General features: G+C 45.6%; 1 protein-coding gene across 4 annotated transcripts in view; it reads left to right on the forward strand.

Annotated features, from left to right (window-relative positions):
- The first annotated feature begins 6,685 nt into the window (after positions 1 to 6,685).
- The window catches only part of SGCA (sarcoglycan alpha), a 102,034-nt gene continuing 91,305 nt past the window's right edge, over positions 6,686 to 17,414 (forward strand). For 3 of the 4 annotated variants that reach the window (XM_068264522.1, XM_068264525.1, XM_068264523.1), the window contains exon 1: positions 6,701 to 6,765. In XM_068264522.1, the coding sequence (XP_068120623.1) occupies positions 6,711 to 6,765 (55 nt within the window). In that variant the 5' untranslated portion in view covers positions 6,701 to 6,710. Of the gene's footprint in view, positions 6,766 to 17,414 lie in introns of all 4 variants that reach the window. The other variant, XM_068264524.1, reaches the window with a different exon arrangement.

Below are 17,414 nucleotides of genomic sequence, written 5' to 3' on the forward strand. Positions count from 1 at the left end.
CAAGACAAGGCCATCTACCTAAACTCACAGGCCGAACAAGGAGAGCGCTGATCAGAAATGCAGTCAAGAGGCCCATGGTGACTCTGGACGAGCTGCAGAGATCTACAGCTCAGGTGGGGGAATCTGTCCATAGGACAACTATTAGTCATGCACTGTACAAAGTTGGCCTTTATGGAATAGTGGCAAGAAGAAAGGGATTGTTAACAGAAAAGCATAAGAAGTCCTGTTTGCAGTTTGCCACAAGCCATGTGGGGGACGCAGCAAACATGTGGAAGAAGGTGCTCTGGTCAGATGAGACCAAAATGGAACTTTTGGGCCAAAATGCAAAATGCTATGTGGCAGAAAACTAACACTGCACATACTCTGAACACACCATCCCCACTGTCAAATATGGTGGTAGCAGAATCATGCTCGGGGGGTGCTTCTCTTCAGCAGGGACAGGGAAGCTGGTCAGAGTTGATGGGAAGATGGATGGAGCCAAATACAGGGCAAACTTGGAAGAAAACCTCTTGGAGTCTGCAAAAGACTTGAGACTGGGGCGGAGGTTCACCTTCCAGCAGGACAATGACCCTAAACATAAAGCCAGGGCAACAATGGAATGATTTAACCTCTTGAGGACTGCAGTGTTAAACCCCCCTAAAGACCAGGCACATTTTCATTAAATTGGCCACTGCAGCTTTAAGGCCAAGCTGCAGGGCCGCACAACTCAGCACACAAGTGATTCCTCCACCCTTTTCTCCCCACCAACAGAGCTCTCTGTTGGTGGGGTCTGATCGCCCCCCCCCCCCCCCCCCAGTGTTTGTTTGTTTATTTGTGTTTGTTTATTTGTTTCTTTTTGAAATAAAAAGTGTATTTTTTTTCCTCTTGTATACCCCCCTCCCTCCCTCCCCCCGCCGGTCAATCCCTGTGATCAGCTGTCATAGGCTTCAGCCTATGACAGCCAATCACCTCCGTGGCTCAGGAGGGGACAGCTGTGTCACACGGCTGTCCCCAGTACAGCGCTGCTGCTGATCACAGCGGTGTATGGGTAATTAGACGGCGATTACGCCGTCTAACAGTCTCCCGAGCGACAATAGCCGCTCGGAGACTGAAGAGGGGGCGCAGCTCCGCCCTCCGAGAATGAGCTGTGCGCACAGCGTGCGCGCGATCTAATTCAAAACAGAGCCCCAGGACTTTACGCCAATGATGATCGGCGTTAGGCGGTCCTGGGGCTGCCGCCGCGGCTACGCCCATCGGCGTGACACGGTCGGCAAAAGGTTAAAACAAAACATATCCATGTGTTAGAATGGCCCAGTCAAAGTCCAGGTCTAAATCCAATCGAGAATCTGTGGCAAGATCTGAAAACTGCTGTTCACAAACGCTGTCCATCTAATCTGACTGAGCTGGAGCTGTTTTGCAAAGAAGAATGGGCAAGGATTTCAGTCTCTAGATGTGCAAAGCTGGTAGAGACATACCCTAAAAGACTGGCAGCTGTAATTGCAGCAAAAGGTGGTTCTACAAAGTATTGACTCAGGGGGCTGAATAATTATGCACAACCCCACTTTGCGGTTATTTATTTGTAGAAAATGTTTGGAATGATGTATGATTTTCATTCCACTTCTCACATGTTCACCACTTTGTACTGGTCTTTCACTTGGAATTCCAATAAAATTGATTCATGTTTGTGGCAGTAATGTGACAAAATGTGGAAAACTTCAAGGGGGCCGAATACTTTTGCAAGCTACTGTATTCTCCAGAGTAAAATGGGTTATATATTATAATTAATCTCCAGTGTTGCTGTCAATTAGAAATCTAACAGGTTTTGGACTAGTTCATCTCCTCACGGGGGATTTTCAGTATCTTCTTTATTATTTACAAAAGCACTCTCCGGAAAGGAATTATACAACAATGTCAGCAAGCTTCCCTACTCTCTTGACAACATTTTGGCAGTTGGACTGAGCAAATGCCGTTCAGTAAGTGCTTTTGAAAATAAAGAGAACCCTGAGAATCCCCCATGAAGAGATGGACTAGTCCAAAGCCAGTCAGATTTTTACTGCTTGCTGTAAGTGACAGGAACATGTAAGAAGAGTGGCCCTTTAATGTGCATGTTTCCCTACGGCTCATTTCACAGTTACGCGTTTTGGCTGAAAGCTTTTGCACAATGCACTGCTATGGAACTACTGATCAGTTAAAATGCATCAGTTTTTCAGTGTGAAAGAGGCCTAAGGCCCCTTTCCCACATCCGTATTGCGGAAAACGGACGTTACATCGCAACGCACAACACTTTGTTTCAATGCTACTGTTAATGATACTGTTAGTTGCGCCGCAACAGAACAGACTAAAGCCCTATCTACACCATACAATTTTTTGTCTGATTCGATTCATTCATTGATTCAATTTGATTCAATCCGACATGTCCGATCCCGATCGGACATGTTGGATTGAATCGTATCAATGAATTGAATCGAATTGAATCGAATCGGACAAAAAATTTGTATGGTGTAGATGGGGCTCAAAGTGAACCAGAGACGAAGCACCCTCATGTATTTTACCATATATATCAGTGGGGACATTAGAGAAAACACCTACCCTGCTCTCTGTTTCATCCTTCACTGCTCAGCCTGCCTGTTATTAGCACCGATAAAATCCCCAACTGAACATTCAGTCCGGCTTTGTTCAATCATTATAGCTGAGTCATTATAGCATAGCCAGAAGGGGGCAGGCTTGTGCTTGAAAAGACATCAACGAAGACAGACTCAGCTATAATGATTTCTGAGCAGAGTCAGCAGAGGGCAGGCTTGGGCTTGAAAAGACACCAGAAAACACAGATTCAGCTATAATGATTCCTGAGCAAAGCCAGACTGAATGCTCAGTAACAGGCAGGCTGAGCAGTGAAGGATAAAGCAGAGAGCAGGGTAGGTGTTTCTGTAATGTTTCCACTAATATATACGGTAAAATACATGAGGGTGCTTCATCTCTGGTTCACTTTAAAGTGAACCTAAAGCCTACCAAAAAAAATGAGATGAACTCACCTGGGGCTTCCCTCAGCCCCCTGCAGACGATCGGTGCCCTCGCAGCTCCGCTCCGATGCCTCTGGACTCGCCGGCGAACCCTTCCGGTTTGGCCGTCACCGGCCGACAGGCATGGGAACGCGAGTGATTGTTCGCATTCCCAGCCTGTATATCGCCCCCTATGCTGCTATTGCGGCCAGGAGGTCGCAATAGCAAACCGGAAGTGCTCGCCGGCGGGTCCAGAGGCATCGGAGCGGAGCTGCGAGGGCACCGATCGTCTGCAGGGGGCTGAGGGAAGCCACAGGTGAGTTAATCTCATTTTTTTTGGTAGGCTTTAGGTTCACTTTAAGGGCTTGATTCACTAAACCGTGATAATTCAAATATCACACTTTATCAAAGATAAGGCGTGTTAACTTTGATAAGGTGTGACATCTTTGATAAGGTGTGATATCTCTTCATAAGGTGTGATATCTCTTCATAAGGTGTGATATCTTTGATAAGGTGTGCTATTTGAGTTATCACAGTTTAGTGAATCAAGCCCTAAAGGTAGCCATACACCTGACGATTTTGTGCTCGATTCGACCAATCGATCCGATATAGGAATCAAATCGGTACAAAATCAGTTGCCTTTTGGGGCTCTTTTCGATCGATTTCAAACTGATAAGGGTCGAACCGTCGATCGTACCGTGCGGGAAATTTGAATCGATCTGTGGGGCATCGATAGTAGTTTTTTTACATTTCGATCGATCCGTGTACAAGCGTGCGATTGGAGGGGGGGGGGGGGGGGTGTTCCTACAGTAGGATCATTCCTTGATTGACATGTCCAGAGGGGCGTGGATGTGCTGAGGGGAGGGGATGTGCTGAGGGGCGTGGATGTGCTGAGAGGAGGGGATGTGCTGAGGGGAGGGGATGTGCTGAGGGGCGTGGATGTGCTGAGGGGAGGGGATGTGCTGAGGGGCTTGGATGTGCTGAGGGGAGGGGATGGAAGCGGCTGTAGGGAGATTTTTTTCAGTGCAGAGCTGGTGTCAGGTGTATGGCTACAAACAGAGTTTCTGTTATATAAAATTGAAGCAGCTGTCCTGCACTGCACACAAGTAGTACTCCTAGTACTCCAATGGGCCTGTTTTGCAAAAGCAGTGTGCACTAGCAAACTGACGCCGTTGCGCTTTGTAGCGCATGCAAAATTTTGCATTACTGCTAACACGAGCGTGTATGCGCGCGCAAACGGCCACTTAGCAGTGCAAACTGCTTTTGTAACTCAGGCCCATTTTCAGACTCTACAATGTATTGCAATGTATTTACCACAAGAGGTTGCAATTGAAGTGTTGTCTGTGTACCTATGTACGGCAAAGGATCTGGAATGTTTCATTTTCGGCGGTTTATCTCACACAGTGTTGTCATGGACCAGCAAAAAATGCGTATCCGGATGCACCCCTAGTGCAAGGAATGGCAGTGTGTGAACTACAAGTACCATGCAGCATTGCAGCCCCTGTAGTTAACCCCACCCATGTAGCAACCCCCCTCTAGCTTTTGCATACTCGATCGAACATGAATCGGATGCATTATGAAGAAGTCGATGGCTAATTTCGGTAGAGTCAAACGCGATCGATCGGAAATGAATCGAAAACAAAAAGGCCACGTAATCGATTCCTTTCAGACCGATTCCGCCTTTTTGGGAAGAAATTTAAGATCGATCTATGCATCGATCTGTGCAAAATCGGCAGGTGTATGGCTACCTTAAGTGTGAAAGAGCCCTAACGGGAAAGATTGAGTTTTTAAACCCAGTGCAATGTTGAGTTGCAGCTGCTTCAGTCTTATCAGTTTTGCTACAGGCTTTATTCTATAAAAGATGTTGATTTTTTTTTTACTGAGTCAAATGGTGAAACTTTTCTGTGCCTGGAGTTTAGCACTGATCACCTGGACAGGCCGGACCCGTATGCCAGGATCCTTCTCCTGGACTTCAGCTCGGCCTTCAACACCATCTGCCCCCCGCATTCTGCATAACAATCTTACGGAGCTCAATGTCCATCCAACTCTCCGTCTTTGGATCATGGACTTTCTCTAAGCCAGGTCCCAGGTTGTTAAAGGGGAACTTCAGCCTAAACAAACATACTGTCATTAAGTTACATTAGTTATGTTAATTCGAATAGATAGGTAATATAATCTCTGACCCACACCGTTTTAAAAGAACAGGCAAATGTTTGTGATTCATGGGGGCTGCCATCTTTGTCATGGGGGCAGCCATCTTTTTGGTTGAAAGGAGGTGACAAGGAGGCACTGTTCCAACTGTCCTTTGTCCTGATAACCCCTCCCAGCTGCACACGCTAGGCTTCAAATGTCAAATTCAAAATGTAAAAAAAACATTTGCACCAAAACAGCAGAACGAGAACAACAAAATCAGAAATCCCATCATGCTTTGCACAGCATCAGGGGAAAAAAGCCCGGGCAGTTTTCTTCTGTGCAGCTAAAAAAGAGGCTTGTATAAGAGAAACAAAGTTCTGATGCTGTGAAACTGTTAAAGAAACACCAAGCCTTTTCAGTGCTGCTGAGTCAATTTTTAGTCTGGAGGTTCACTTTAAGCTAGGTGACATCACCTCCAGACCCAGAGTGACCAACACTGGAGCTCCCCAGGGCTGCGTCTTGTCACCATTCCTGTTCTCGCTATACACAAATAGCTGCACATCCACAGAAAACTCTGTCAATATCATCAAATTTGCAGACGATACCACAATTGTTGGCCTTGTCAGTGAGGGCGACGAGCAGGCCTACCGCCAGGAGGTAGAGCACGTTGAATCCAGCGCAGGAGATTTGGGTGCAGCCGGCGCCACCAAAGGCCGTAATAGGAACTACGGCTATAGCTGCGTACACTGAGTAACATTGGCGCCGTCAGAGGACGGTGCTGAAGTTACTTTTAAAACCCTATTACTTGTCCACCAGCAGTAGCTGGAAACCGAATTACATTATTCCCCACCATGGAGGGGGAATAGTAATTACTGCCGCCGGGACTTGTGCAGAAGCAGGATCAGCCATATACCGGCTGTATCCTGCGCCCAAGTCTCCCGGCGGAGATTTCATATGTATGCAGATAGATTCTGCAACTGGTGTAGAGAGAACAGGCTAGCCCTATGGCTAGTTTCATGAAAGCAGGAAGTAGACACACTGCAGATTTATTGTATCAGCTGTAGCAAAGAAATGTTTTCTTTAAAGGTTATTATGCTGTTGCTTATCTTTTAGAGCAGAGGGGAAGTTCAGAGCTCAGGTCCACTTTAAATGTATGTTTTGGGGTGTAGGAGGAAACATGAGTGCCTGGAGGAAACCCCCCCCCCCACACACACACCGCACTGTGTAGGTATATGTCTGTCCTGCATAGTGATAAAGCTGCTGAGCCTCTGTGGCTCCTCCCCCCGTGTTCTTTGGCACAAGTTCTTTCTACTGCAAGCATATAAAGTACTTGGCGTGACGTACTCAGGAGCACAGTCTGCAGAAGGGTAAATCATCCCCATAAACCTGTGTTGTGAGGTGCGGAACGGCTGGTTACTGGTCCAGCCCTCAGATTGGCATAGAATGGTGACCGGTACACTTTAAAATGGGCAAAGTCTAAATAACATTGCGGTTAGAGGGTGGCATGTCACTGACCCTGTGTGCTGCTGCTCTCTCCTCCCCTCCTCAGCTGCCATTGTCACTCTGCCCCTGTCTGTCCCCTCAGCAGTCACAGCAGATATGGCATCTGGGAGAGTGGCTCTTCTGACAGGCATGTCACAGCTATACTATTTGCGTATGTGTGTGTAAGCGTGTTTGTCACTGTCACCCCCTCATGTAACGTCAACCCCAAAGTCCTGTAATCTTGCCTAAATCATGTCTTCTACTAACTGCCATGTAAGTCACGTATTTGTGTTCCCATTCCCTCCTTGTCTCTATCAAACTTGGCCTCCCTCTCTCTGACTGACTGACTATCATTCTGCGGTAGGGGTAAGACTGCGAGCTCCTCTCTCTCTCCTCTGTCTCTCTGACTGACTGACTTCCATTCTGCGGTAGGGGTAAGACTGTGAGCTCCTCTCTCTCTCCTCTGTCTCTCTGACTGACTGACTATCATTCTGCGGTAGGGGTAAGACTGTGAGCTCCTCTCTCTCTCCTCTGTCTCTCTGACTGACTGACTATCATTCTGCGGTAGGGGTAAGACTGTGAGCTCCTCTCTCTCTCCTCTGTCTCTCTGACTGACTGACTATCATTCTGCGGTAGGGGTAAGACTGTGAGCTCCTCTCTCTCTCCTCTGTCTCTCTGACTGACTGACTATCATTCTGCGGTAGGGGTAAGACTGCGAGCTCCTCTCTCTCTCCTCTGTCTCTCTGACTGACTGACTATCATTCTGCGGTAGGGGTAAGACTGTGAGCTCCTCTCTCTCTCCTCTGTCTCTCTGACTGACTGACTATCATTCTGCGGTAGGGGTAAGACTGCGAGCTCCTCTCTCTCTCTCCTCTGTCTCTTTGTTTTGCTTCCCTCTATAGCTTTCCCTCTCTCTCTTCTTATATTCTGTTTCACTCTCTTTTCATCTGCCTTACCTTACCTTATGCAATTCCATTTTTCACCAGAGATTTCTCCTTGGTGATATTTTCAGAACTTGTCATAAAATACCTTTTAAACCACCAGCAAACAAGAAAACACTCAAAATGAATGTGTTGTGCATCTATGGTGTGGTTGGGTATAGTATGCATGGAAGCGTATGAGGTCAGCTGACTTGTAGTATACACGGGCATCCATCTGAAAATGGCGCCTGCGAATAATGGCGCACAGTGTTGCCGCTAATCCGTTTGCCGCTTATCGCTATTTAACGTTAATGCCTTATTGTTATTTAGCGTTAAAGCCTTATCGTTATTTAGCGTTAACACACAGAACCCTCTCTGTACCTATCCCTAACCCCTAAACCCCCCCTAGTGGTGCCTAACCTAACCCTAACCACCCCCCTGGTGGTGTATATTGTACTGTAACTATACCTAACCCTACTCTCACACAGAACCCTCCCTGTACCTTACCCTAACCACCCCCTTGGTGGTGCCTAACCCTAAGACCCCCCCAGTGGTGCCTAACCCTAACCTTGACAGTGTTACATTAAATCCATTCACCGTTTTGCAGTTAAATAACGTCTGCAGTTTGGCTTATGTAGGGCGCTATTGATAAATAACGTTAGTGTGTGCCATTATTGATAAATAACGTTAGTGTGTGCCACTATTGATAAATAACGTTAGTGTGTGCCATTGTTGATAAATAACGTTAGTGTGTGCCGTTTTTATTCTTTTTTCCCTGTGCGCCATTATTATGCAGTACTAACGATAAATAGCGATAAGCGTATCTTTTTAATGCGGCGCCATTTTTATGCATAGGGGCTGTGCGCCATTATTCACTGATCCCATACACGGCCATGTATGGTTTTATGGGGGGATAGGGGGTTTTTATGTGGTCACCTGTGATGTGTTTTTTCAATAAAATTTGGTATTCCTTTTTGAAGACATCTCCTGGAAGTTTTTTCTATACAAGTATTGGTGACAGGAAGTGGCTCCCTCAGTCCCTAGGGGCAGTGGTAGAGGTATGTGACAACGCCCTTGCGCATCCCAATATCTTTTTTGTCTATAGCACTTTTTTCACCAACTTTTGGATACCTTTTTGTTGTAAAATGCTGAAAAATTAGTTTAAAGAGAAGATGAAAGTTATCTCATAGGAGATAACTCCGGTGAAAAATGTCATTGCATATGGGCCCTGTCTCTCACCTTTCACCACTCACCAACTTTCCCATCTCTCTCTCTGGGCCATATGCAATTCACTTTTTCACCTGAGTTTTCTCCTAGGCCAGGCACGGGCAAACTCGGCCCTCCAGCTGTTACGGAACTACAAGTCCCACAATGCATTTGCCTTTATGAGTCATGACTGTGGCTGTCAGTCTCCTGCAATGCATTGTGGGACTTGTAGTTTTGTAACAGCTGGAGAGCCAAGTTTGCCCAGGCCTGGCCTAGGAGATAATTTTTCACCTTCTATTTAAAACAACTTTTCCAGCACGTTTCAATTAAAAAAGTACCGAAATGTAAATGAAAAAGAGCCATCAAACTTATTTTGAGTATTTTCTTGTTTTCTGGTGGCTTAAAAGGCATTTTATCAACACATTTAAAAATATGATCTAGGAGAAAGCTCAGGTGACACAGTGAATGGCATATGGGCCTCTGTATTCTTTCATCTCGCTGTCACCTTTTGTCTCTTTCCTTTCACCTGTCCCCAACTTTCCCATCTCTCTCTCTCTGGCCCATATGCCATTCACTTTTTCTCCTGAGTTTACTCCCAGGTGCTAATTTCACAACTTGTCATAAAATGCATTTTAAGCCGCCAGCAAGCAAGAAAATACTCAAACTAAATGTGATAGTACTTTTTCACCAACTTTTAGGTACTTTTTCAATTAAAAAATGCTGAAAATTTAGTTTAAAGAGAAGATGAAAATTATCTCCTAAGACATAACTCAGGTGAAAAAATTAATTGCATATGGGCCGTAAAGAGAACCCGTCGCGGGGTTCTCACAACAAAATCCCCATACAGAGGCTGGCTCTGCCTATAGAGCCGAATAGCGCGGCTATGATTTATGGGGTCTGGCTGAGTGCAGGGGGGATTTAGGGGGATCTGATTAGCAACAGAGGCTGGGCTCGATAGACAGAGCCAGCCTCTGTATGGGGATTTTGTTGTGAGAACCCCACCTTGGGTTCTCTTTAATCTCTTTGTTTCTCCCTTAGCCAATCCCTCCCTTATTCAATTCAAATTTTCTCTTAAGTTTTCTCCGAGGAGATAATGTTTTGTCTTCTGATTTAAAATGACTTTTCAGGCCTCAGTTGTCACAATCTCTCCTGTAGCATGTTCTGTCGGTTGCAGTGGGACTGCAACCAGGCAGTTCTGACTTATCTGCTTGCATTCAGTTGCGCATTCGCAATAAGTTTAATTGTCATTTGCAGTCACTCTGCAGTTCAGAGCAGCTCAGGATGCTGTCATAACACTTCCCTTTGCTTGCTGAGGTTGAACTGCAGCCAGATATCCCTGGATTTCCGACATGCATGTCGTTGCATAGTATTACATGTATTTGTTATGAGAGTCTTTCAGCTGACAGCTTGTGATCAAGCTGGCTCAGGATTGCGTAATTACCATTCAGCTGTGTGGGAATTTGCATGCCTGCATCCATTGGCTGATGCCGACATAACAGTCTGCCTCCCATTTCAGACCCCGCCCGACATAGCGTTCAGCTCTCTGAGTTGTCGTTGGGTCCATGCTGTGAAAGCTGTTATTGTAAAAATGTATAATGCCTTGCTCTGTATTTTCATGTCTGCTGGACGTTTGCTGACCTGTGGGGGTCAGTAAAGTCCTTCTGATCCTGATAGTTTGGATTCTGCCAGCACCACATTGGTGACTGGTAGTATTCCTTCTAGCCTTGCTCTTGCCTTGTTCCTGAGGACGAACTATAGCAGCGGTTGCCATTAGTTACGCTCCTACCTGTTGGTCTTGTCTATCTCAGTGTGAATGTTGCCGTCGCTGAAACAGCGACTAGATTGGCTGAGCATTCCGTCTGTCTGTCTGTTGTCTGTCTGGGAGTCGCAGTGTCAGAACAGTGGACCTGAGGAGGACAGCAAGGGAAGCCAAGTAGAGATGCGAGCGAACCGTTCGCCAGCGAATCTCTATGGACCTGCACTACTTCCAGGTCGCTATGACCCAGAGTAGTACGGCTGCGCTGGGCTAGCGGTACGCGTCTTTAAACGCACGCCTTTTGCCGGGCACTCTCTGCACATGAGCGTGAAATCACTCATGACGTCATGCACATGCACAGAACGTGCCCGGCAACAGGCGCGCAATCAAGGACGCGCACCGCCGGCCCAGCGCAGCTGTACTACTCCGGGTCATAGTGACCCGGAAGAAGTACAGGGTGAGGGGTTCCTCAGCGAACAGTTCCCGAACCGTTCGCCGACATCTCTAAAGCCAAGGTGCTTATGGGGCTGGAGGAAGCCAAAGGTAAGTATAAATAATGACCAGTGTACCATCTCTGGTACAATTTAAAGTCCCAGAAAGTAGGTGAAAAATATTTTCAAAATTATTCCGAATGTTTTCTTTCTTGCTGATGGCTTAAAATGCATTTTATTGATAAAGTGCCACCTAAGAGAAAGCTTAGAAGAAAAATTGGGCCCATGGCCCTTAATCAATCCACTTTTTTCCCTAAGTTTTCTCCTAAGTGATATTTTCTCACCTAATCTATAAAATGCTTTTATGCCACCAGAATGCAACAAAATAGAATAATTTTGACAGTACTTCTTTGTCTACTTTTTCTTACACTTTCAATTGCAGAGTTCTGAAAAGTTATTTGAAACAGAATCTCTCTCGTCTCCATTTCTTTGTTTCTCCATCTTTCTCACCTTCATCTCTCCTCATCTGTCTCCTCATCTCTCTCGCTTCCATCTCTCTCTGCCTCATATCTCTCCTCCATCTCTCTGTCTCCCTATCTATCTCTCTCTTCCATCTTTCTGTCTCCCAATCTCTCTCTCTCTTCCATCTCTTGGTCTCCCTATCTCTCTCTCTCTCTTCCATCTTTCTGTCTCCCTATCTTTCTCTCTCTCTCTCTTCTATCTCTCTCTCTCTCTCTCCTCGATTTCTCTCTCTGCCTCATATCTCTTTTATATTTCTCTTTTCCATCTCTCTTGTCTCCCCATCTCTCTTACTTCCATCTCTCTGTCTCCCGATATATTTCTCTCTCTCTTTACCCCATCTCTGTCACTTCCATCTCTCTCACCTCTATCTCACTGTCTCCTCATCTCTTTTGCCTCCATCTCTGTCTCTCTCCTCCATCTCTCTCATCTATCTTGCTTTCTCCCCATCTCTCTCTCTCTTCATTCTCTCTGTCTCTTCAATTACTCTGTCTCTCCATCTCTCTTGCCTCCATCTCTCTGTCTCTCTCTCTCCTCCATCTCTCTGTCTCCTCATCTCTCTCGCCTCCATCTCTCTATGTCTCGCTCTCCTCCATCTCTCTGTCTCTCCATCTCTCTGTCTCTCCATCTTTCTTCCCTCTCCATCTCTCTGCCTCTCCATCTCTCTCCTCCATCTCTCTGTCTCCCTATCTCTCTCTCTCCTCATCTCTCTCTCTCTCCTCCATCTCTCTCTCTCTCCTCCATCTCTCTCTCTCTGTCTCCCAATCTCTCTCTCCTCCATCTCTCTGTCTCTCCATCTCTCTCCCCTCTCCATCTCTCTCCTCCATCTCTCTGTCTCCCCATCTCTCTCTCTCCTCATCTCTCTCTCTCCTCCATCTCTCTCTCTCTGTCTCCCAATCTCTCTCTCCTCCATCTCTCTGTCTCCCCATCTCTCTCTCTCCTCCATCTCTCTGTGTCTCCATCTCTCTGTCTCCCAATCTCTCTCTCCTCCATCTCTCTATCTACCCATCTCTCTCTCTCCTCCATCTCTCTGTGTCTCCATCTCTCTGTCTCCCAATCTCTCTCTCCTCCATCTCTCTATCTACCCATCTCTCTCTCTCCTCCATCTCTCTGTCTCTCCATCTCTCTGTCTCCCGATATCTCTCTCTACCTCATCTCTTTTGCTTCCATCTCTCTGTCTCCCCATCTCTCTCTCTCTCTCTGTCTCCCCATCTCTCTCTCTCCTCCATCTCTTTTTGACATCCCTCCATCTCCACTGTCACATTTCTCTTCCACTCCATCTTACCATTTGGCTTTCTTTCATTCTTCCCCCTCTCTATTTCTCTTTCCTTGACCCCCCCCCCCCTCCCCCCTCTCTATCTCTCCCTTCTTATTCCTTAGGTCTCTACTTATCTGCCACCCTCCTCCTCTATTTCTCTTCCCACACCACTATTTATTTTTACTTTTCTGTCCTTTCCTTTTTCTCTTCTCCCACCTCTACTATCTCTCCCATTCTTTCTTCCTGTAATCCCCCCATGTCTCAGATTTGCCAGTTCACATCTATATATATCTCAGAGATATAAATACATGGCAGCCTGTGTGGGTGAATGGGTGTATTTATAATCATCTCTTGGAGGACAGCCTCATCCTCCAGAAAGAACTATAAATGTGATTGCTGTGCTTGGCAAGTCATGCTTTTGTTTCAGTGAAATGCCTGGGCTGGGAGCTGATGTTTTGCATGTGTTATATCCGTGTATATGGGGAGATGTAATAGGCGCAGAAGGTGTATGCATACATCATGTACTGATCTGCTGTCTGTCTCTGAATCATCCTTGGCACATTGTGCTGGTGGACGTAGGAGGGCGGAAGGTGTGCTGCTTGGGGGTTCCTGAGTCAGGGACTCTATTTCCAACCATTTGTGGGGTTCTGTCGTTTCATTAAAGTGCACATTTCACTTCCTCACATGTAATGAGGTAAACCTAGATTTGTTAAGCAAACATATTTTGCTTTGCATGGCTGCGCTTCCCAGGCCAATCAATCATGCAGTTGCCTAGATACAGAGATACGCCTCTAACAGCCTAAACCAGTGATGGCTAACCTTGGCACTCCAGCTGTGACAAAACTACAAATCCCATCATGCCTTTGCCTCCCCAAGTTATGGTTAGAGCTGTCAGAGTATTGCAATGCCTCATGGGACTTGTAGTTCCAGAACAGCTGGAATGCCAAGGTTAGCCATCACTGGCCTAAACTCATACCTCCAATAAAGTGTTCATTATCTTTATTTTTACCAAGTTGGTTACTACATTTGCGTATAGTCCTAAAGAGAGAAATAACTAATTCTGCTGTATTTAACAAGTTAAAGCGGATCCGAGATGAAAAACTAACTATAACAAGTAACTTGTCTATATATATATATATATATCTTATCTAAAGTTTAGATAGTTTACACAGCAAATCTAGCTGCAAACAGCTTCAACAGTTTATGATTATTTATTCCTGTGATACAATGACAGCAGCCATGTTCTGTTTGTCACATTACACACAGGTAAGCTGATAGCATCTCCAGCCCTCAGCCTGTCTTAACTCCTATCCCCTCCTCCCCTCTACCTCTGAAATCTCTGGCTAGTAACATCTCTTCACCCTGCCCAGACTGAGCTCCCATAAGCCCTTGCTACTAAGGTTGAGAGTGCCAAGGCTCTCTGGAGAAGCTGTGGGCGAGTCTTGTTTAGTTTATAGGGAATTAGAGTATTAAAACAAAGCAAAAAAAGTATTTGGCTTGAGGAATGCCCTATAGACTATGTGAAAGGAACACAATTATGCAATGAGTAAACGTTTATCTCGGATCCACTTTAAAAGTATACCGGAGGCGAATTGCTGTTTGGAAATGGAGGCTACAGAGATGTGGGGGCAAGTGTGCAGAGTCTTACCAGTTTTCCTGATCACACCCGCAAGGCTTCTTTTCCCCACAAATTGCTTCAGCTGCGTCCACAATTTATGAAGTTACTGACCTGTGACCCGCAGGTGCTTGCTTGTCTGATCCACCCCACTTGTGATCGTGCTCACACTCCTGTCCAAATCCATGTGATGGGAATGCATGAGAAAGGCAAGCGCTATGACAAGGCAACTGGTATTGTTTAAAACAGGGGTCTCAAACTCAATTTACCTGGGGGCCGCAGGAGGCAAAGTCAGGATGAGGCTGGGCCGCATAAGGGTTTTCACAAAAAAAGTCCTCAAATGTCATTATTTTTAGTTTTAATTATTTCTTCCGAACATGAAGTGTCCTACCTTATAGTTCGCTTCAGTGCTCCCATTACAAGTAATCCGCCGTGTCCCCGCCGCAAAACAAGGGCTGCAGCCCCCAAATCGCCCAAGGGGCAATCCGACGGCATTTCCTGGAAGGGGCAGAGCTTTCAGCTTCAGCTCTGCCCCTCCTGACGTCAATCGCGGCCGGATCGCCGCCTCTGCCCGCCCCTCTCACTCTTCCTTCACAGAGAGGGGCAGGGAGAGGCGGCGATCCGTTCGGCGATTGACGTCAGGAGGGGCAGAGCTACAGCTGGAAGCTCTGCCCCTCAGCGCAGTCGTGGATGTTTGCCCGGGGGATTTGGGGGCTCTGCAGCCCTCGTTTAGCGGCGGGGATGCGGCGGGTTACTTGGGAGCACTAAAGCGAACTATAAGGTAAAATAGTTCGCTTCCGTGTCTCTTTTGCTTTTGCCGCGGCTTGCCACAAAATATTGTACCGAGGGCCGCAAATGGCCCGCGGGCCGTGAGTTTGAGACCCCTGGTTTAAAAGGAAATAAGTACTGTATAACAGCCTCCATATTCCTCTCACTTCACTTCAGGTGTCCTTCAGGACCACTCCAGCGAAAAAAGTAAGCAATTAAAATCTGGCAGAGCCGACAGGTTTTGGACTTGTCCATCTCCTCTTGGGCGATTCTCAGGGATGTCTGTTTTTAAAAGCATTACCCGGATGGCAGTTTAAAGCAAGTCTGAAGCGATTTTAAAACCACTTCACCACTGAGGGGTTTTACCCCTGGAGCACCAGAGCAATTTTCACCTTTCAGCTCTCCTTCCATTCATTTGCCAATAACTTTATCTCTACTTATCACAACGAAATGAACTATATCTTGTTTTTTTCATCACTAAGTAGGCTTTCTTTGGGTGGAATCATTTTATTCTAAGTGTTTTTTAATGGCAAAATAAGAAAAACATTGAAAAAATCCTTGTTTTTCAGGTTTCGGCCATTATAATTTTTAAATAATGCATGCTACCATAATTAAAATCCATGTAATTTATTTGCCCATTTTTCCCGGTTAATACACCATTTCAATGATGTCCCTATCACAATGTCTGGCGCCAATATTTTATTAGGAAATAAAGTTGCATTTTTTAAGTTTTGCGTCCATCCCTAACAAAAAGCCCATCATTTATAAAGTAACAGTAATATACCCTCTTGACATACGTATTAAAAAAGTTCAGTCCCTAAGAAAACTTTTTATGTATTTTTTGAAGTGTAATTTTTTTTTTTTTTTACAAAAAAAAAAGTTGGTAACTATTGGGGAGTGTGGGAGGTAAGGAGTTAATTAAACATGTAAAAATAGGGCTTTGCATTTAAAAAAATGCTGTTAGATGTAGTTTTACTATTTGGCCACAAGATGACCTCAGTCATTTTTTTAATGCATGTGCTGAGGATTCTCATATAAGTCGACGATTAAAGCTCTGGGTCCTATAGAGCTTTCCCGTTTTCCTTACGGTGTCCTCCTTCCCCCGCAAGGTTGCAAGGTCAAAAGACCACTATTGCGCAGAACTGTAACATTTAATGTACATACATTACATACATAAAAGCAGTACAATTCTCCCAGAGTAAAATGGACTATAAATTACATGATTCCTATGTTGCTGTCATATACAGTAAGTAGTAAAAATCTGAAAGATTTTGGACTAGTCCATCTCCTCATGGGGAGATGGACTAGTCCAAAACCTGTCAGATTTTTTACTTGCTACTGTGAGAGTGGCACAGGAAAAAAGTAATGTATAGTTAATTTTACTCCAGGTCAAGTGTATATGTACATGTGTGAGTACATATGACATTTTATAATTTTTTGTGATGGTGGTTCTCTAAGGTAGGTTGCGAGGTTAAGATTAGGCCTATTGTGGGAGGCAGTGATGAGGTGCAGGATGGTACTACTGTTATGCACATGAGAGGAGGCTGGTTGGGGTCAGTCACAAGAGAGAGGGAAGGTTGGGGTTAGGCATAGGGCAGGGTGTGAGATTAGTGCAGGGCTGGAGCTACCATAAGGCACTGTAGGCACTTGCCTACTGGCGCCCAATGATGGAAAGGCAGCTCACTCCCCTCTCTAAAAACACCTTCCTCCCTCCTTCCCTATGCAGAGTCCTGATGAGAGTGTAAATGAGAGGTTACTCACCCTGCTCTCGGAATTCTACTGACAAAATCTTCCTGAGTCTGACCTTCAGTCAGGGGCACATCTTGCTACCTAATACTGAGGTTCCTCTAGCTATCTACTTGGTGGCACCTCTAACTACTTAACCACTTAGGTCTATCTGGACGGATATATCTGTCCAGATAGCCTGCACTGCTGCTGCGGCGCCACGCGCGCTCCCGCCACCTTCCGCTACCCCTGAGATCAATGAATGGGAATACAGATCCCATTCATTGATCTATGTCCCCCTAAGAGAAACTGACGGCTTTCTCTGGAAAGCCGCAATTTTTCTATGTCCCACGTCACCCCTTCTGTTCCTGTAAGCGAGAGCTCTCGCTTACAGGCCGAAAAATTAAAAAAAATCACTGTGGCCGTCTTGTGGCCAAATAGTAAAACTACATCTACATACATAATTTTTACATATTTACATACACAATCAATTACACTTAAAATCACCTGTTTACCTCCCCACTCCAAAAAAACCCAAATACATTTTTAATAAAAAGAAAACCAAAAAAACAACATAATTAGTTAACTAAAGGTATGAACTTTTTTAATATGCATGTCAAGCG

This window comes from Hyperolius riggenbachi, chromosome 12, assembly GCF_040937935.1.
Source record: "Hyperolius riggenbachi isolate aHypRig1 chromosome 12, aHypRig1.pri, whole genome shotgun sequence".
NCBI classification, from domain to species: domain Eukaryota; kingdom Metazoa; phylum Chordata; class Amphibia; order Anura; family Hyperoliidae; genus Hyperolius; species Hyperolius riggenbachi.